Here is a 23,320-nt window from a genome sequence, read left to right on the forward strand (position 1 = left end):
AAAAAAAAGGAAAGGCAGGAGACATCACAATTCCTGACTTAAAGTTATATTACTAATCTACTGTGATAAAATCAGCATGGTACTGACACAAAAACAGACCTGAAGATCAATGGAACAGGTTAGAAGATGCAGACACAGTTTCAAACACACTCAGCCACCTTATTTTTGACAAAGGGGCCAAACATATTCACTGGAGAAAGACAGCTTCTTCAATAAATGGTGTTGGAAAAACTGGCTTTCCATATGCTGAAGACTAAAACTAGACCCATGTCTTTCACCGTGCACTAAATTAAAGTCAAAATGGATCAAATATCTAAATATCAAAAGAGAAACACTAAATCTACTGGAAGAGAAAGTAGGTAAAAATCTCAAAGATGTAGGGTTAGGCAAATAGTTCATGAACAAAAACCAAACTGAACGGAAAATACTTCATAGAATCAACAACCGGGATCTCATCTCATTGACAAATTTTTGCACATCAAACGAAATGGGGCCAACTGCCCCTCAGACAAAAGACTTCTATCTAGAACATATAAAGAATTTTAAAAATCAGGCCCCCAAAATTCAAAGACCCAATCCAAAAATGCGCATCTGAGATGAATACATACTTCTCAGATGAAGTAATAGTAATGGCAAACAAATATATGAAAAAAAGTTCAACGTCATTGTCATTTGAGAAATGCAAATTAAAACAACACTGAGATTCTATCTCACCCCAGAAACAAAGGCTATCATGAAATCAACCAATGACAAATGCTGGAGAGGCTGTGGGGAGAAAGGAACACTTCTCCATTGCTGGTGGGAGTGTAGATTGGTGAAACTACTGTGGAAATCAGTTTCGAGATTCCTCACAAAACTAGGAGTAGAAGTCCCTCTTAACCCAGTTATTCGCCTTTTGGATGTATTTCCAGAAAAATTATAAACATCGTAACTCAGCGATATATGTGCACCCATGTTTATAGAAGCACAATTTGTCATAGCTAAATCTTGAAAACAACCCAAATGCCCATCAACTGAGAAATGGATAAAAAAGATGATATTTTTATGCAATGGAGTATTACTCAGCTACAAAAAAGATAAAACAGAGGCTTTTATAGGTAAATGGTTGCAACTAGAGTCTATACTCATAAGTGAAATAAATCAGACTCACATGTGTAAACATCATATTGTCTCCCTAGTGTAAGAACATGAAAGAATAAATAAAACCCAAAATGTACAATAGATAATATGAAAGTGAAATAAATTGCTCAAAGGTAGGAACAACTGGGATGAGGGAAAAAAGAAAACAAAAGAAAGAAATAAAGCAAATATATATATATATATATATTTACACAAGGATAGCTGACATAACTGCACTGCTGATATCTGGTGGTTTATTGAATAGTTAATGCTTACTTTTTTTTATACTTTAACCAATTATGTATGCTTATATCTGGTAATCTGAGCAACTGATGTGAAGATAATAATATGCAATATAACAACCATTGGTTAATTCCTACCACACTGTTTAGTGGAACTCTGTATTCTCTCTAATTTTTTTTAATATTATTATTTTCTTATTCTCTTTAATGGTTTGATCAATCTTCCATTCTTACATCTGGTAATCTGAGGAACTTCACTGATGATAACAATATGTTATTTAACAACCACTGTTAATTCTATCATTTTGTTTGAAACCCCGAGTCATTTTTAATGTCCTGACTTTGTTCTTTTTTTTTGTATTTTGCTATTGTTTTTTTACTATTCTCTTTAAAATAAAAAAGTAAAATAAAATACATAAATCATCAAATGTAATACACCACATAAACAGAAATAAGGACAAAATATGATCATCTCAACAGATGCAAAAAAATCATTTGACAAAATTCATATCCATTAATGATAAAAAAGGCATAGAAGATCTTATCTCAAATTGATAAAAGGTTTTTATAATAAAACCACTGTCAACAACACACTAAATGAAGAAAAACAAAGCATTTCCTCTAAAATCGGGAATAAGAGAAGAGAATCCACTCTTACTTATCCTGTCCAACATAATTCTCTAAACTTCAGCCAGAGCAATCAGGTAAGAGAAAGAAATAAAAGGAATTTGTATTAGAAAGGAAAAAGTCAAACTCTCCTCATTCACAAATGGCATGCTCCTTTACACAGAAGCCTCAATAAGGTCCACCAAAAGACTCCTAGAACTAGAATACAAATTCAGCAATATATCAGGCAATAAAATCCATACACAAAATCAAAACTGACAAAGAAATCAGGAAAATATTCCCTTTCACAATAGTTCAAAATTAAATTGGAATGAACCTAACCAAGCAAGTGAAAGGCCTTTATAATGAAAATTATAGTATTTTGAAAAAAGAGACTAAAGCAGACATTAGGAAATGGAAAGACATCCCCACTGTCAAAATGGTCATATGGTATTACTAAAACATACATATAGATTTAATGCAACACAAAACTAACTACTGATAGTATTCTTCACACAGCTAGAAAATTCCAAAGTAAAATTTATATGGAACCAGAACAGACCCAGAATAGCAAAAGCAATCCTGGGCAGCCAGAGCAAAGCAGGAGGCATTAGAATCCTTGATTTCAAGTAACATTACCTACAGTTAGAAAAACTGCATGGTACTGGCACAAAAACAGACATTTTGATCAATAGAACAGAATGGAGTGTGAAAAAATAACTCCAGTCACCTTTGGCCATCTGATTTTCCACAAAGCGTCCAAAATCATACGCTGGAGACATAACGGCTCCTTTAAAAATTGTGCTGAGAAAACTGGCTATCAACATGCAGAAGAATGAATCTAGCCCATATCTCTCACCCTGCACTAAAATCAAATTAAAATGGTTCAAAGATTTACATATAAAAACAGAAAGACTGAATCTGTTGGATAAACAGGTGAAACTCTTGAAGACATAAGAATGGAGAAGGGCTTTCTGAATAGAAGCCCAGTTGCACAAGAGATAACACCAATAGTGAACAAATAGGATTATCAAATTAAAAAGTTTCTGCACAGCAAAGGAAACAACCAATTCAGGGAACAGAAGACCTATATTTGGTAGACACTCCTTAGACTTAAGGTGAATATCTACAATATATAAAACTCAAATATATTAAACTTCCCCAAATTAATGACCCAGTCCAAAATGGGTAATCAATATTAAATGATCTATCATATGAGAAACCCAAAAGTATAAATAATTTGAAGAGCAAAATAAATGACAGATAATAACAGAGAGATAGATTTTTGTAAATGCGAAGAGAATCAAAAGATGGAAATAGAGAAGTACAAAGAACTAAGGTATGTGATGTACATGTCCCAACTTCCCTTTATGAAAGTAATCATTCTATACTACAAATATGTACATACAAGAAATAAAAATGTTTTAAAAGGATGAAATAAAATGGGAAATTGAAGTGGATAGAAACTTCTTGAAAGAAGTACAAAAGATCACTGAATATGTAAAAACATATTTGGCAATTTTGGCTATTAGAAAAAACAAATTAAAATAACACTAATATTCCATGTTTTTTCAAAAGAATGACTATTATCACAAACTTCAAAAACAACAAATCCTGGCAATTGTTAGTGGTAATGTCAAATAATGCAATCACTATGTAAATTAGTATAGTGATTCATCAAAATCTAGAGGTTCTATTTGACCCAGCTATACCTCTACTAGGTATCTTTCTGAAAGAGTTAAAGGCATCATACTGAAGTGATACATGGATACCCACATTCAGAGCAGCACAATTCATAACAGTGAAATTTTAGAAGCAGCCTACAGTACAACAGATGAATGGATAAAGAACATGTGCTACATATGCAGAATAGAGTACTTTTCAGCCATAAAGAAGGATAAATTTGATTTGTTTGTTGGAAAATGGATGCATGTAGAGTCAATAATGCCAAGTGAAATACATCATATACAGAAAGTTAAATATTGCATGTTTTTTCTTATATGAGAGGCCCAAATTAAAATAATTTAGGAGAAAAATAAAAGATGGAGGATAAGAAACAGGGAGATTCACACTTTGTGAATGTGGGAAGGGGATCTGGGGATGGCTGAAGTTGGGAAGGTGAGAAGGGAAGGAGAATGTAAAAAAGATCAAGATGAACTATGTGTATGTGCTATCTCTCTAACAATAAATATATTTGTTACACATCAAGCCTATTCTAAGGAAGGAAGGAAGGAAGAAGAAAAGAGGAATTATGATATTTTTGAAACTGCTTAAGGGAATATTCTGCTTTGGTGATATAAATAAAATTTACGTAGCCTTGCAGGCATCGTGGCAACTTTTTAGGAAAGGCACCTTAGGGGTATGTGTAATGTCCACATTTATGTTTTGGAGTATTTCTATTGATGAATTATTAATTTTAATTTTATGAGCTTTATTAAACCATGTGTACATAATGGGAAAGTAAAATATCAATAAAATATTATGTAATGAGTGTGTAGAATAATTATCAACATTTTTAATATCAACTGTTTACCTGCTTACAAGATCTAAAAAATAACAGAAATAAATTCCTATGTGAACTATAATAAAAATACAAACCAAATTCTACTGCAGAAGTCATGTTTGCTTCAATTACCGCACCTAAGGCAGTCTTCACATATGACAATAGCATGTTCCATACACAAGTCTCACACTGACAGCATATGAGTTTTGCTTTTCTATTTTATTTTGGCAGGTCATACTTGTCATCTCTCTTGTCTTCCTGTTGTTTCAGGAGCTTCTTATTATACTATACTATGTCCAATTAGCAGGAAAACAAAGTATCAATAAAATAAAATATCAAATATATACTGAGTGTTTAAAATAAACATTAACATTTTCTACATCCACTATTTCTTACTAAATCTAAAAAATAACAGCAGAAATAAATTGCTATGTAAACTACAATGAAAATACAAATAAAACTCTAGCACAAAAACAACCTTTACTTCAATTACCACACCTATGACAATTTTCACACGTGAGAACAGCATGTTCCATCCACAAGTATGGCTTACACTGATAGCACATGTATTTGTTTGTTCTGTTTTGTTCTTAGCACATGTGTTCTATTTTTTGTCTTCTTTGGTAGGACATACTTGACATCTTGGTGGTCTTCCTCTTTTCTTAAGAGTTTCTTGTGATGTTTCACCTGTCTGTTCCCCTGTCTTCCCTAGAATTCTTTTGAGGAATTCATTGGGCAGATACATACTCTTCTGCCTCTGATGGAATTGATCATTTATCAGTTCCAAGCCCAATCCTCTAAGAAAATTTCTCCATGATATAGCTCATTATTTTCTTTGTAAACTATGAAACTATGTATGCCTGACATGTTTAGTATTGAGTAAAACATAACTATTGGCCAACACTTTGTGTTTCATGTGACATCATAGATACTGCATAACTTGTCAAGAATATCTAGTCTAGATTTTGTTTGGTTATAAAATGTGATGATTTCTGGCTTCATTTGTGTTGAGGATTCACTAACAATCTTTGTTATTTGTTTGTTTTGATACAAGGTCTCCCTATATAGTCCAGGCTAACCTTGAATTCACTATGTAGCACAGACCGACCTTAATTGAATTCACAGGATCCTCCTGCTTCAGCCTCCCAAGCGCTTGGATCATAGGTGTGTGCCACCATGTCAAGCCCCACTGTCAATCTTATCATCACAGTGTAATGTTGACAATATCGATACTACTTTGTTTTTCTTCACCATATAGGAGGCCAATGCTATGTCTTACTGAAATTTAAAGATTTTACTATACATTTCTCTCTTGTGAACTTGCAGCATTTTTTCAGAAATCTCGGCTTTGTTCTTACAAAAGTTTCTGTGCTGGTCAAATAGTACTCTTTTAGCAAATGTAATATCAACAGGTAACTAGTGAACCAATTGTCAAATGTGACATTTGGGTTACTTTTTGAAATAGGTGCAACAAGTCTGTTCACAAAGTCATACGGTTTACTACTGCATGAAGAAAGACCTAGAGGCTGAGTTCCTGGATAAATTTCTAAACTCGAAGTATAAAATGTCTTCACATCTACTAGGGCCTATATTTTTATACCATTTTTGGAAGGTTTACTTGGCATATATTGCCAAAAGCTTCAGCAACCATGAAACAATGCGAGTTGTTTGTCAATTATCATGTATTTGTATAGTGTGTAAATTGCTTGACAGTTCAAAACAAATCTTCAATAAATAAGCGAATAGCAGCCAAATCATTGGATTTTTTTTCTTGGCAGGTCTTTTCATCATCAAAATGTAGGCAATTTTGAAGGAAACCATATCTTTTGAATGTCATTATTATTCTAAAAGTCTCAATGCCACGTCTGTCACTTCTCCATAAATATTTTAGATTCTGATGATTAGAATGATAAAGTCCTATAAAGGCATTTAGTTCAGATAGTGAGGTGTCATGATAAATATATTTTTGAGTATTATTACTGATGCATATACAATGTTTCTTTTCTTTCTTTTTTTTGAGGGGGGGGGGTTGAGAGAGAGTCTTGCTATGCAGTGCAGGATGGCCTTGAACTTCCCTATGTATCCCAGGCTGGTCTCAAACTCATGGCAATCCTCTGGCTTTAGCCTCCCATGTGCTGGGATTACAGATGTGTGGCACCACATGAGGTAGAACTTTTTTTTGGATTTCAGTATTAGTGTATTTCAAAATATCTTGCAGCATATTGTCCATTAAAAACAATTTCCAATATTGAATCACAGTGTTGGCATTCAACAGGTTTCATACCTGGCAAGATCCTAATAACATTTTCTGACCTAGTTTTAAAATTGGATTATTCACATGCACATGATAATTTTGCAGCATTTTGACTAGTCAAATATTTATTTGTATTACTACTTTCTTCATCTGACTCAAGATCTTCATTCTGTACTGTTCTATCTATCATATCTCTATCGGTCATCTCTTGCTAACTTCTTTGGCTTACATGATCCAAGTTATCATCAGTCATTGAATCACCTGATGACTCAATTTCAACCTCCTCCCAAAGTTGTAAAAGCAGATTTTCCACACAACATTGTGCTAAACTGGGTTAATTCTACAAGAAAAATCTAAACAAAACATTTAATAAGAAATTATAAATACACAAGATGTAACATGGCACATAATATGGGTCAAACTCACTTTGCCACATGTATATACACCTTGCCATTTGTTGTACCAATTGGGTGAATAGAAAAACTGCTTCCTGTATTCCCCCAGTGCAACTACTAAGACATACAGCTGGCTAACATTATGCTAAAGTATACAGTTTCATTACAAAAGTAGGATATGGGCATGTGAGACCCCATATGAGAAACTCATACGAATGTATGTGCTTGATATCAGGTATGAAATGTGGTCCATCCAAGGTAAAAAATGGTTTAAGAACATTTCCAAATTAAGAATGCATTCAGCACATTTTCTTATAAACTGCTATTAATCTTGCTTTTGAAACCCATAGTCTAGATCTTTTATTCTATAGCAAAGTACGTACTTATAGAAGAAAGAGATACAGTTGAATTCAGCACCATTATTTTTCTCTCTGTCCATCATATCTGCACTCTGTATGTGCTAGCAGAAGGTGTGTCAGGGACAGAGAACATTAGATGAAATAAATGTTTCAGGATATTAGGTGAAGGTGAGAAAGCACAAAGTATATATAAACATTTTTATTTTGTTCATGTTGGCATTAATGATGTTCTCATTCTCACACAGGTGTGAATTAAAATTCAAAATGCTTCAATAATTTCATGCACTTTTTGGAACTAAAAGAAAAAGCAGAAAACAAGTATGACTGATACAGCTAACTGTCAAATTAATTGGCTTGGGATCCACCTAAGATTAGTAAGCCACAGTTTTGGAGTGATCTGGGTGTGTCATGGGAAGAGACCTTGGACACTAAATCTGGTTCCTGGCCTGTCAGCAATGTACTAGTAAGACTACAGGACTATGAGTTAATGCTTTTATCTCTATTTCCTTACCTACAAACATTAGGTTCTCCCACACCCAGCGTCATATCACCGGGTTAACTAAACTAGTTTTCTGGTTTGGCCATAAATCAAACACAACCAACCAATACCGTTCTGCTCTTTCTGTAGGTGGGTCTGAAACTGATAGATATTTGTGGTCAGAGAGGTGGGAATCAATACTTGGGCCAGAGGCATTTTGGCCATGCAATAGGCAAGGAAAGCATTTGGAAGAAGACAGACATGAAGTCCACAATACTTACAACTTAAATCAACCAAGGTAATTATATCCACAGAGGTCTACAGAGGGGGACATATGCAACTTGACACCAGGACACAAGTAATGTGGGAGTGACAGTCCTCAAGACTTCAAACAGGCAATTTTCTAGTCTACATGGTAAACTGTATAGCTTATCAAATCAGACAGTGATGCTAGTGTAGAGAAAGCTGTGTGGAAGCTCTAGGTTAACACTATAATAATTATATGACGGTTTTTATTTTTATATGTATTTTTATTTTGGTTGCTTTAATTATTGTTTCCTTCTTTGATTTAGGTTACCTTGATTTTCTATTTTCATGTTTTTCTTTCTATCTTTATTTCTTTCCTTCTAGTTCTTCCTTTTTTATGGGTATTGGTTGGTTATTATACTGTATTCTTTAAGTTTTTTGCCTTTGACCTGTTCCATCTTTAGTGCTTCTTCTCTATTATTTTTTTTAACTTTAAAAACTCTTCTGTTTTCTTTCACTTTCTTTTCTTGCTTTCTTTCACTTTTCTTTTCACTTTCTTCTTTCACTTTAGGTTATTAATGTATGTGTGTAATCCATAATGTATCTTCATTGCTTTTTTCATCCCTATTCCCTTCCATCCCTGTTCCCTCATTCCATCTCTTGATACCCTTCCATTTTTTGATACATGTTTGCAGTACATAATGTTTACATTCCATGTGTGGAGTTGGTATATGTACATAAAACATCTCAATTCCTTTTTGTAATCCCCTATTCTCCCGCTTTCTCTCCATCTCTTGATCCTCCAAAAAGTGAAACTAAAAATAAAGTGAAAAATAAAAAATAAGAAATAGTGAGATGGAACTTGCTTTTCCATTTTTGACTCTTTCCTCCCTAGTTTTTCTTCTCTCTTATCTGGCATCATTGCCTTCCCCCTTCTCTGCAAATATGTAATGACCTAAATATAACAGGAGCCTTTATAAGTCCTTTAGAGAATAAGAATTAACCAGTGCTATAAATTAAACAGTGTCATTTAAGGGCAGGTCAGAGTAGCCCTTAACAAAATTGGACTTAGAGGAACCAAACAAAATTCACTACAAGGGGCCAGGGATATAGCTCAGTGGCACAAGAGCCCGTCTGGCAAGTGCAAGGTCCTGAATTAGATTCCTGTTACAGACAAAAAAAGAACTCAAAATTAACTACAAACACACTAATAGGCACTGAAAATCTCACAACTTCACTGAATATTTATACTTGCAGTAATCTGTACACATCCTCTAGCCTACACAAATACTCTCAAGCCCACACAACACCAGAGCATTACCACAGCTATATAAAAAAATAATTACAACAGACTCTAACTTCCTGTCTATGTTATTTTTCCCTGTTGACATTTCTCTTTCGTTCCTCTCTTCTCATTGACATACTCCATTCTTTGCACTCTTCCTCTCCACATTTTCCCACCTCCCACATCCTAGTACAATATTGTGTCTATAAGGGATATTGACAAAAGGGTAAAGTTATCAAAGCAAGTTTTAATGTTTTTGATTGGTGTATGATTACTTCTGTTCACACGGCTGTATCCAATGGAAAGTCTCTCTTTACAACACAATGACAGGGTTCCACCCACTTAAATTGAATAGGCTGAAATGCAGACCATATAAAGGAGCAAATAAAGCCAAGATGAACACATTACTGGAGAAAAGAACCTAAAGACATCAAACTATCAACAACAAACTCCCTTCATTCTATTTAAACTCAAATCAGTACCAAAAAAAAAAAAATCAAAAAACAAGCCACAAATTGCCTGTACATACTCCCACCTTTCCCTAAGTAGATCCAAGGGGCACCAATAGAGAGGAAATCAAACACCAGGGAGCCAATCTATGCAAAGCAATTAAAGTGGAAGTAAAGAAACTGGGAGAGTTCAAAAAGGACATAACTCCCAAATTAGTGCAAATAACATACAACATAATCACTATGGATATGGGACAAAGATATATAACACTGGAAGAGCTGACTCAACTAGTACAAAACATTAATGACAGATTTACTAGAGATATAGACTCCAAGTGAAAGTGCCAAACAGAAATTTTAAAGTAAAGAATTTGATATAATTCACAAAGAACAGAAATGCCCAATGTAAACTCAGGGTTTCAGAAATGGAGGACAAAATGGAAATTCACAATAATTTAGTCAAAGAAGTCTGTAAAATGATAAGAGAACAAGAAAAATTTATCCAGGAGCTACTAGGTGATAAGATTACCTATGCCTAAGTGAAGTGAGAGAGCACTTAAAAGACAGCACACATGGAATACAAAATCTGTTTATACAAAGCATAGCAGAAAACTTTTCAAGTATGAGGAAAGACTGCAACATATAGGTAAGCAAGGCTTCCAGAACACCACATAACAACAATGAAAAAAGAAAGTCCCCACAATATAGAATAGTCAAAAATCTCAGGGCCGGGGATATAGCTCACTGGCACAAGCTCCTGCCTGGCAAGCGCAAGGTCCTAAGGTTGATTGCCAGTACCCCCCACCAAAAAAAAACATCTCAGATAGCCAATAAAAACATGGATTCTTAAGAGCCATCAAAGAAAAGGAAAAAAAAATCACTTATAAATGTAAACCAACTGCGATTACAGCATATTTCTCAGCACAATTTTTAAAGGCCAGAAGAGACTGGAGTGAAATGTTTCAAGCCATAGAGGAAAACAACTTACAGTTGAGACTAATGTATACTGCAAAATCATCTGTCAAAATTGAAGAAGAAATAAGGACATTCTATGACAATGAACACTTTCAGTGACACATGATCACCAAGCCAGCCCACCAAAAATACTCAGGAATACCCTAGACAGAGACAATGAAGCTAACAAAGCCAAAAGTCAGATGTGACGAATAAAGCAAAAACACGGGGAATTTACACATTCACTGTGGGGCACATAAATCTTATTCCTCCCTGCCAGGCAGCCATGATTTGAATTCCATTGTCTGATGTTAATAGCTGACTACTGGTGATTCAATCTGCCTGATGTGGGAATCATGCATGTAACGCTGGTGGCTTAAGTCAGCAGGAACATATTAAACAAGAAAGGAAAAACTGAGGAATCAACAACAGAAAAGGTATGTAGTGACAGGTATAACTTACTAAAAATGGGTAGTAACTGTCAAAGTCACTGGCCTCAACTCCCCAATTAAACGATGCAGACTGGCAGGTTGGACCAAAACACAGACTCTAACAGTCTGTTGCATTAAAGAAATTCATATAATCCAAAATGAAATTCATGGGCTAAAAATCAAAGAATGGAAAACAATATTCCATGGACGAGGATCCTGAAATCAAGCAGAAGAAATAATTTTATTCTCAGACAAAGTAAGCTTCCAGCTAAAATTGATCACAAGAGGCAAAGAAAGTCATTAAATATTAGTTAAGGAACAATTCAATGGAAGAGATTAAAAATTGTGAATATATCTGCATGGAATACTGGGACATCTAACTTCATAAAATGAACATTACTATACATAAAAGATCAAATAAACACCAGTAAAATTATAGTGGGTGACTTCTATTCCCTACTTTCACAGAAAGGTAGAACAACTCAACAAAAGTAACAAATATCAGAGCTGAATAACAACTTTGAATAGAATTATTAGATATCTACAGTGTAGATATCTACACTAATATTGTGTAGATATCTAATTATTAGATATCTACAGTTCCACCCTATGACAGAATGCACATTCTTCTCAGCAGCTTATGGAACTTTCTCCAAACCAGGCCACATACTAATACATAAAGCCTGCTTAAATAAATACTAAACAATGAAAATCATCCCATATATCCTCTCAGATCACAGAGCACTAAAAGCGAGACATCAATTGCAAAAGAAAACTACAGAAAATTCACTAATAGTGGGACATTACGTAACTCAGCCCAGTATACTCAGTGGACCACAGAAGAAATGAAGGAAGAAATTAAACAATTCTTAGAATCAAACAATAATGTGAGTACAACTAAACAGAACCTATAGGGCAAAATGAAAGCAGCCCAAAGAGGCAAATTGATTGTTGTAAATAGATTAGAAAATCAGAGTACACTTAAATAAACAACCTAATGATATTCTTCTAGAAACTAGAACAAAATAGTCTAAAAACAAACCTAGTACAGGGAGGGAAATTACAAAAGATCAGAGCAGATATTAAAAGAAATTGAAACTGAAAACAAAAAGCTACCTCCAAATAATTAATCAAAAAGCTGGTTCTTTAAGAGAGTAACCAAAATATATAAACCTTTAACCAAACTTACCAAAAGAAGAAAATATCCACATTAAAACAACTAGAATTGAAAAAAGTTTATATTACAAAGATACCATTGAAATCCAGATCTCTAGCAACTACTGTGAAAAACTGTACTCAAAGAAAATGGAGAATCGGAAAGGATTGTATAAATTCCTAGACACATGAATTGTCAAAACTGAGCCACGACATAAAAATACTGTACAGTCCAATAACAGCAAATGACATTGAGGCAGTAACAAAAACTGCCAACTAAGAAAAACCCAGGACCACATGGAATCACCACTCCATTCTATAAGACCTTTATGGAGGCCATAACACCAATACTCTTCAAACTCCATAATGGAATCAAAAGGCAGTGAATACTTACAAAATAATTCACAGAAGCTAATATTACTCTAATTCCAAAACCAGACTAGGACCCATCTAAAAGAGAATACTATAGGTCAAACTAATGAACATGCATACAAAAATCAACAAGAAATTGGCAAACAGAATGCAACAAGTCAACAAGAAGATCACATACCATGACCAAGTAGGCCTTATCCTAGGGATGCAAGGATAGTTCAACATATGCAAATCAATACAGTAAAATATTGCTTAAACAGAAGTAAGGAAAAATCACATTATCATTTCATTTCAATAGATGAAGAAACAGCTTTTGAAACAATTCATCATTCATTTATGGCAAAAACTCTGAAGAAAACAGGTATAGAAGGACCCTATCTCAATATGATAAAAGCCACTTATGACACATCTACTGCCAACATCATATTAAATGGGAAAACACTGAAAGCTTTTCCTCTAAAATCAGGAGCAAGACAAGGATGTCTGCTATTACCACTTCTCTTCAATATGGTACTTGCAATAATAGCCAGTGCAATCAGGTAAGAGAAAAAAATAACAGGGATATGTGCATAAAAAGAAGTGAAATTATCACTATTTACAAACGACAGGATCCTTTAAATAGAAGAATCAAAAATTCCATTAAAAGACTACTAGAATTAATAATCAAATTCAGAAATATGGAAGGATACAAAATGAAAACACAAAAATCAATAGCTTGAACTATACCAATAATGAAGCCTCTGAAAAGGTAATTTGGAAAACAAAACTATTCATAATAACAGCAAGAAATATTAAGTACTAAGAATCTAAGGAAGTAAAGATCTCTATAACAAAAATAATACTATTCTGAAAAAGGAGATCCAAGAGTACATCAGAAAAAGGAAAGACAATACCCTATTCCTTGACAGACATAAACAACATTGTCAAAATGGTCATTATATCAAAACTGATATATAGATTTTATGCACTCACTATCAAAACACAAGCAACATTCCTCACACAAGTAGAAAGAAGTGTCCAAAAATTCATACTGATACAGAACAGACCAGAAGCAGAATAGCAAAAGCAATCTCGAGCAACAAGAACAAAGCAGGAGGCACCACAATCCCAAATTTTGAATCATATAACATACAGCCATAATAACAGCATGGTCCTGGCACAAAAACAGACACATGGACTAATGGCATCAGACAGAGGATTTAGAAACAACTCCAGACTCATTGAGCCACCTAATCTTTAACAAAAAAGCCAGAAACACATGCTAGAGAAAAGATAGCCTGTTTAGCAAATGATGCTGGGAAAACTGGGTGTTGACATAGACAAGATTGAAGTTATACCCATAAGCTTCTGAACAACCAAGGAAACAATCCACAGAGTGAAGAGGCAACATACAGAACAGGAAAAAATTTTTACCAGCTACACCTCAGACAGAAGGTCAACATCTAGAATATATAAAGAATTCAAAAAACGTAGATCACCCAGAATAAAAGATCTAATAAAAAATGAGCAACTGAAATGAACAGAAAATTCCCCACAAAAGTATGAATGGCCAAGAAATACATGATAAAAGTCTAACATTGCTGGTCATTGGTGAATTACAAATTAAAGCAACACTGAGATTATATCTTATTCCAAAAGAATGGTTTTCATCAAGAAATAAAATTATAACAAATACTGGTGAGGTGTTGGGGGAAAAGGAACCTTTCTACATTGTTGAAGGGAATGTAAACTAGTACAACCACCATGGAAGTCAGTGTAGCGTCACTTTATAAAACTTAAAATATAAATTCCATTCAATTCAGCTATTCCCAAAGAGTTAGAGACATTACATTAGAGTGACAGCCATATTCATAGCAGCACAATTCATAATATCTAAGTCATGGAAGCAGTCCCTATGTCCATCAAGAGATGACTGGATAAAAATCATGTAGTATTTATACACAATAGAGTACCATTCTGCCATAAAGACAGATAAACTTGAGTAACTTTAAGAAAATTCATGCACCTTGAATCCACAACATTAAGTGAAGTAAGGCAAAGAAGGTTAAAAATCATATGGTTCTCCTATATGAGAAACCCAAAGAATAAATAAAGAGCAAAATAAAAGATAAACAATAGGAAATAGGGAGATAGATCATTGTCAAATGGGAAGGAGACTAAGAGATTTAGGGCGTTAGTGGACGGGAAGGAGAAGGAGATACAAAATAATTAAGAAGTGTTATATGCATATACCAACTACTCACAATGAATGCATTCATGATGCATCACATACATGTATTAATGTTTTTTATAAAAAAGAATCAAGAATGCTGAAACAACTACAAGTACCTTTGGTCACCTGAGATTTGATGAAGAGGCCAATAGCATATGCAAGAGAAAGATAGCCTCTTTAACAAATGGTGGTAGGAAAACTGGCCACCCACATGTATCACTCATTTTGTACTAAAATCCTAAAAGAATGGATCAATAACCAAGATATTAAAGCAAAAAGTACCAAATCTGCTAAAATAAAACATTGATGGAACCCTTGAAGATGTATATGTAGGCAAGGACTTACTGAAGAGAACCTCAATTGCTCAAAAACAGTACCAAGAGTCAACAAATGGTATCATGTAAAATTAAAATATCTTCTGCACAGCAAAGGAAACAACCAGCAGAGTGAAGAGAAAATCTACAGAATGGAAAAAGAATTTGCCAGTTACTCCACAGACAGAGGACTAACATCAAGAATATATAAAGAACTCAAAAAAGTAGATGCTTCAAAATAAAAGACAGAAATCAAAAGCGGTCAATTGAAATGAATAGACACTTTTCAAAAAAAAAAGAAGTACAAATTGTCAATGTATATCTGAAAAAATGTTCAGCATCTTTGGTCACTAGAGAAATGGAAATCAAAACATTGAGATTCTATCATTGGAAGAAAATGTTATCATCACAAACTCAAAAAGCAACAAATGCTGGTGAGGTTATAGGGGAAGAGGAATCTTTCTACATTATTGGTAGCAGCGTAAACTAGTAAAACCACTGTTGAATTCATTATGGAGATTCCTCAAAAAAATAAAAATCAAAATTCCACTGGACCTAGCTGTACCTCTTCTTGGTATCTTTTGCAAAGCATTGAAGTCACCATATTACAGTGATACATGCGTACACATGTTTACAGTAGTAGTTCCCAATAGCTAAATTATAGTAGCAGCTCAGATGTCCACCAAGAGATGAAAGGAGAAAGAAAACAATACTGTATCATGGAGTAGTACTCATCCACAAAGAGGGTAAATTTGAGTCATTTATAGGAAAATGAAAGGATCTTGAGAACATAATTCTAAGTGAAATAAATCAGATACACAAGGTTATATCTTACATGGTTTCTCTTAAATGAGAAATCCAAAATATAAATAAATGAAAGAACAAAATAAAAGCAAGATGGTAGGAAACAGAGGTAGACTTTGTGGAAATGGGAAGGAGATGCAAGGAAAATGGGTGTAAAAATGATTGATAAGCATATGTACTAATTCTCCCCGAATGATATCATTGTTATGCATCAGAAACATATATTTGTAAAAGAAAAAGGAATTTATATCTCCAGATGACTCACAATCCACAATCTTAATAAACTATTGCACAACTGTAAAGGACACAAATGATTCTGTTGGAGGCAAAACCTCTGTTGAAAAAACCGTTTTGAGTATCCAATAAAATATACAAAAAATTAGAGTGCTGATTTGGGGGTAAAAAGGAAAACTTTAACTCAGTTATTTTTAAAGGAAAGAAAATGAAAATTCCTGTAATGTATTTTTATAGACATTTTTGCTAAAACCTAACTGTAAGAAATGTTAACTTATCCCACAGACAAAAGTTTATTATTGTTGTACAGGTATTCAGGTCTGAAAAAATCAGCTCCAGAAATTTACATCTGCTTACAAAACTATGTCTGACTCAATGATTATATGTTAATGGTAACATAGTGTAATTATTAAACTGCATTTTTGGAAATAGATCAATCATAGATACACAGGAAGGAAAAAATCAGGGATTAAATAGGCTGTTATGTTGTGATGTATAATTTTTCATTTTTACAGAATTATATACATGGATAGCTTACCTCTTAAATCAACTTTTTGGAAAATTATTACATAGGCTTCACTTTATTGATAAGCTTACCAACCTATGATTAGGACAGCTATAAAATGCACGTTTACTCCACTCTTACCTGGTTGGCCTATTGGCCCAGGAACTCCTGGTGGTCCTGGTGGTCCCTGAATACCAATTCCTGGCTGCCCAGGAGGTCCTATTGGCCCAGGCTGCCCATTTGGTCCAACATCACCTTTAAGAAATAGATAGATATTAGATATTAAAACTAACAGATAAGTCGCCAGTCTACAGGAACCATAATATCCATGTGAAAAGGCATATAATTTTTAGCAAGGACCTTGAAAGACTGGACATTCATTAGAAAAAAATACAAATATTCACAGAAGTATATATGGAATTCACTTATAGTCTTATAATTTAACATATATTGAATGCTTAGCTTCAGTATTTATATCAACCTCGCAAAACATGACAAAAGATTATAACTATATATAGCCTCTATTTGTAACTCATCATGGAAATTATTTATTTATAAGTTTAAAATATACTTTCTAAATACCCATATTTTTATGTAACCTTCAACATCTTCCCTTTACTAATTCAAGGCCATGGCCTAAAATAGTCTTAAGTCTCTTCTCTGTCAGAAAAATTTGTCTTTGACATTAGAAATTTCACTGTCCCTCTGTCTTCTGTTTATCACTGTCACTTTTCAAAACTTTAAATTTCACTCATGCTAATGTACACTTTGATGAGTTTCAAGAAGTGCATGTAGTCATATGAAAACCACTAAAAGCAAGATATGGGATTATTCCTTCAACCCCAAAACAGTCGTTCACCCAGTTGTAGTCACCCCACAACCACCAAATTCCAATTCTCTCTCAACCATCGTTCTACCTTAAAACATAGTTTTTCCTTTGCAAGGATCTCATAAATGCATCCATGCAAGTTGTAGCCTTTTGTCTTATTTCACTTAATATGATATATTTGAGATTTATTCATGTTGTTGCATATATCAATAGTATTTCACTGATTATGGTATATTTTATGAATCTTTTCAATATATAATGGACATTTCGGCTGTTTCCAATTTTTTTTTTTTTTGTGACACAGTATTGCTACCCTGTCTAGGCTGGTCTTGAACTCACTGTGTAAACTAGGCTGGCCTCAAATTCACAGTGCTCATCCTGCTTCAGTGTCCAGAGGACTGGGATTCCAGGTATATACCCGCTTCCTGGTTACTGGTTCCAATTCTTTGTGATTACAAATAAAGCTGTCATGAACACTGACTTGTGAATTTTTGTGTGAAGCATCACATTTCCTTTAGTAAATAGCTAGAAATATAGTTCTATGTTATGTGCCAAGGTCATGTTTAATCCGTTAAGAAATCATCAAACTGCTTTTCAATGTGGCTGTACCAGTTTGCATTCTATCTAGCAATGTATGTGACTTCCAGTTAGCCTGCATCCGATTCTAATAGTTATGTGTCTCAGTGTTGTTTTACCTTGCATTTTGCAGATGACTAATTACACTGAGCATTTTTTTGACATGTGCCTCTTTGCTATTCAGGTGTCTATAATGGTGAGGTTCTCTGTTCAAATTATCTATTTTTCCAACTATATTTTAAAAACTGGGCTGTTTTCTTGTAATTGAGTTTTGAGACTTCGTTATATACTCTAGTTACAAAACTGTTGTCACACATGCTAGTAAAGTACATTCAATTTTAATGACGTACAGTTTATCAATTTTTTTCTTCTACAGACTGTTATTTTGGTGTCCTAATAACTCTTTGCCCAATCTATGATCACAAAGATTTTTCTCCTCTATTTTCTTCTAAAACAAGGGAAAACAGGATTTCCCAAGAGCTAACTTTGACCTACAGTGCTATTTTTACATTGACCATGAGGTAAAAATGGTTTTTATGTTTTTAGACAATTACATAGTAGATTTCCCTACATACATATTTAAAAAAAAAAAAGATGTGACAAAGACCATATGTGGCTCTCAAAAAAACTAAAACATTTACTATTTGATTCTTTATAGAAAAGTTTGCATACCTCTGCTCTAGAAGATTTTTTTTTTTTGGTCAGGCCCTTATATTTAGGTCTATAATACATTCAGAGTTAAACTTTGGACAAGGCATTATGTATTTTTTTTTGTTTTACGTATGGATGTCCAATTATTTTCATACTACTTGTTGAGAAGAGTTATTGGGACGCGGATATAGCTCAATGGCACAGTGTCAACCTGGCAAGTGCAAGGTCCTTAGTTCAATTTGCGGTACAAAAAAGAAGAGTTATTTTTCTATTAAAATTGCTTTGCAAATTTCAGAAATCAAATATGTGGGTGGTGGGGGTGCAGCTCAGTGGTGGGAATGCTTGCTGAGCATCTGTGAGGCCCTGGGTTCAATCTCTGGCACCACAGAAATCAAATGTGTGTCTATTTCTACATTCCTTATTATGTCCCATTCATTTCTGGGTCTGAATTTCATATACCATGTTAATTAATGTAGCTTTACATTAAGATTTGAAGTTAGGAAGTTTGACTTCCACAATATTTGTGCTTTCTCAAAAAAGTCTTGGATATTCTAAATTGTTTTCTTTTCCATCTGATGATTAAAGTACAAAAAAAAAAAAAAGCCTTCTATGCGTCCCTTAAAAATCTGCCTAGTCTATGGTACATTTTGGGGAGAATCAATACCTTAACAATACCGAGCCTTCAATACACGAATAAAACGTATCATTCCAAACCATGGCAGTTGGATAAGGAATGAAAATCTAGACCTCCATATGGCAAGAATTACAGTATGCCACATTTTTTGGAGATAATGAAGACTGAACCCAGGCCAGGCATCCTACCAGGGAGCTACAATCTCGGGCCTAGAAGGTTAATTTTTATTTTAATCTGCTTGCTGAGTTCTAACTATGAACTATTAATTCAAAACTTTAGAGGTATGCATTCATAAAAGTTCTTATTAAAACAACCAGTATCATAACAATACCACCTAGATTTTCTTACAGAAGACAGTAAACTTTGAGACATTAAAAAACAGAATTTACACTGTTTGGATTCTAGTGAGTCAAGTATACCATGGCACAGAATAGGAACATAATATAGTTGGTGGAATAAAGAAATTCCATAGTGGATTTCCCCACATGCTTATTCTTCTGGCACCTAAATCATTATAATTCAATATTAATAGTTGACAATGAATGACTTCTACTAGGATACGGAAATCTCAAATTTACATCCAAAAATTAAGCAAGCAAATGCTCATTAAAAGTTTATGTTTCAAATAGGCTTTAATCTATTTCTTTAGAAAACCTGTATCAAGGACATATAAATGCAAAAGATAGTGATGGATTAATTTTTAATAAGGAGATTACCATATAGCTTATGATTTGGAATATTTCTATCTGAAGTTTTTGGAGTCATGGGTCTATATCTGGGGGAGAAAACTGACGGAAAACACTAATTTAACTTTTGAATAACACATATGATAACTGGCTGGAAATATTTAGTCAAAGATATTTATGTATTTTTGAAAGATCTTACATAAGAAGTTTTTTTGTGTAGGCTACTTTGGGGCTTTTGCTGGCAGAGCTATATCATTAAAATTGTACTAGGCTATATTATTGCTTTACTAGAAATCAACTCAACATGATCCAGGAATATAGGCTTGTTCAGATTATTCTCTACATTCCAAAATATTGACTAGGAGGGTCCAATTTCTTGCAAAAATGTGAAATAATTGCCAAACCAGGTGTGCAAATTATTTTCTTATATTTAATTAAAAATACTCAAAGTCAAGGATATTCAAAAAACAAAGGAATTATTAAGGACATGAACAGATTACAGGGACGAATATGGCCCTTAAATATATGAAATCATAGTTAGTACATTCATAGTGAGGGATATACTAATTTAAACCACACCTAGAGTAAAGTCAAAGGACTTGGTACAGCTGAAGAATTTTCTTAAAGAAAACCAACAATAAAGCAACAGAAGTCAGTAGTACGACTCTCTCAGTTAATGTTTAATTGTTTGATCAATCTTACATGCCTATATTTGTTTAACTGAGTAACCAATATAAAGATAACAATATATAATACAATAACTACTGTTAATTTCCCATCACCTTGTCTGAAACTCTGCATTGCTTCTATTGTTTGGGTGTTATTTTCTTTATGTCTGTTTGTTTGTTAATGTGTTTTCATTCTTTATCTTTAAAAATAAAAATATTGGAAGACTTAGATTATATGATTTAAGATCTTAAGCTACAGCAATATAAACAGTGTGGCACTGATTTAACGACAGTAAAATACACAAGTAAAATAGAATTCATAGAAGTATACAGAAATAGACCCACTCATATATAAACATTTGATTTGCCACAGATTCTACAGTAATTCAATGGAGTGGGGACTGTTTTAGACATGTGATACTGAAATATTTAAAATGGATGATGATGGGGCTGGAGATTTAGCTCAGCGGCAAAAGCGCTTGCCTGGCAAGCGCAAGGTCGTGAGTTCGGTTCCGGTACCGGAGAAAAACCAAAACAAACAAACAAAAAAAAAATGGATGATGGCTTTATATATGAAAACTTTTCCACTATAAACTTTATAAAATAGAATACAGAATCTTGTCAGTGTTGGGCTAGTTAAATGTTCTTAGACAAGACACAGAAAATTATAATCATAAGGGAAAAACTTTGTAGATACAACTTCAATAAAGTTAGAATCTTTCCATCAAAATACACTAAAAATGAATGGACAAATCATATGTGTATCTCATTTAATCTGAATTCTATGTTTAAGAATACTCATAAACATCTATCTGAGGTGGGACTACTACACAACATATGTAAGAACACTCCCAACAAAAAAATGAGAAACAGCCCAAATTTTCAAATGGGCAAAATATTTGAACATGTAAATAGTCTACAGTGATTAAAAAAGAGTTCAATATTATTAGTTATCAGAAAAATGTAGATTAAAACTAAAATATAGTACCACAATCCACCTACCAAAATTCTTTTTTTTTTTATTTTAAAGATAAAAGGGGGGAAACATTAACAGACATACAACATTTTACAACATATCACAAGCACAATACAGACAATACAGAGCACCTACCAAAATTCTAATATTGGAGAGAATGTAGAACAAGTAAAGCTCTCTTACCATACTGATGTGAATTTGAAATGGCTCATCCATTTCCCATCTGGGAAAAGACCTAGTAGTTTGTATATAACTAAGCATATACCTATCTTACGACCCAACAGTTTTACTTGTAGCTATTTACTCAAGCGAACTGACAGCACATATCCATTCAAACATTTGTGAAAACCTGCTCTTAACAGCTTCACTCATAATAACCAAAAACTTGACAAAGCCCAGGTGTCCACGGTATATTCATTTCATTGAAAGGTAAAAACTGCTGATAAACATATGGATAATGATAAACATTATGCCTAGTGAAAGAAATCTTACAAAGAATGTACCTAACATGATTCCATCTCTAAGAAGTCCTACACTGGGTTGACTACATTATGATAAATAAATCATAAGTATAGTTGTTACTGTGGACACTGGCTTAGGAAGTGATTCAAAGACCATAAAGAAATTTCCTGGGATGATATAATTTTCTCTTTTCTCTTTTCTTCTTCCTTTACTTTTGTTCTTCTTTCCCTCCTACTCTTCTTTCCTTCCTCCCGCTCTCTCTTTCCTTTTTTTTTTAATTCCTTAGTGTTGGGGACTGGATCCAGGACTCCTGAAGGCTGAGAAAGTGCTCTATTACTGACCTACATCCACAGTCCCGGAATGATATCTTGACATCAGTTTGAGTTACAGAAGAGTTCACATATGTCAAAATTCAACACATGTACCTTTAAGATATGTGCATCTCATTTAATATGAATTCTATATTTAAGAAGCTATGCACATTTATTTTTGATATAAATCCTGAAGTATTTAGGGAGAAGTGTAATGTTGTTGCAATTTATTTTGTAATGCATCAAAAAGGTGATCCATGAATAGAGAGAACAGACTGATGAATAGATATGTGGCAGAGTATGTACAGTAAAACATTATAAGAGAATGCCAGTGATGGATATATAGTAGTCATTGTAATGTTTTTTATACTTTACAGAATATGTGAATTTTTTTTTCTGGTGCTGAGAAATGAATCTAGGGACTTGAGCATATTAGGCAAGTGATCTAGAACTGAACTATCTCCCTGGTTCATATATATGAAACTTTAAAAAATAATATGTTGTCAGGGGGACAAAATATTAACTGCAGGACCTAGGTAGGAGATATGTAACTCTTCATTGGATAATTCTTTTATTTTTTTCTGTGTATTTCAAATTTTTCACAATACAA

At 33.6% G+C, this 23,320-nt stretch overlaps 1 protein-coding gene across 5 annotated transcripts in view; it reads right to left on the reverse strand.

Annotated features, from left to right (window-relative positions):
* Positions 1-23,320, reverse strand: part of Col4a5 (collagen, type IV, alpha 5) — a 240,931-nt gene that overhangs the window by 66,604 nt on the left and 151,007 nt on the right. For all 5 annotated transcript variants that reach the window (XM_013504524.1, XM_005404675.1, XM_005404674.2 and 2 more), the window contains one exon: positions 17,059-17,172. In XM_013504524.1, coding sequence (XP_013359978.1) covers positions 17,059-17,172 — 114 coding nt within the window. The remainder of the gene's footprint in view (positions 1-17,058; positions 17,173-23,320) is intronic.

This window comes from Chinchilla lanigera, unplaced genomic scaffold (assembly GCF_000276665.1).
Source record: "Chinchilla lanigera isolate Chin_1 unplaced genomic scaffold, ChiLan1.0 scaffold00089, whole genome shotgun sequence".
Taxonomy (NCBI): domain Eukaryota; kingdom Metazoa; phylum Chordata; class Mammalia; order Rodentia; family Chinchillidae; genus Chinchilla; species Chinchilla lanigera.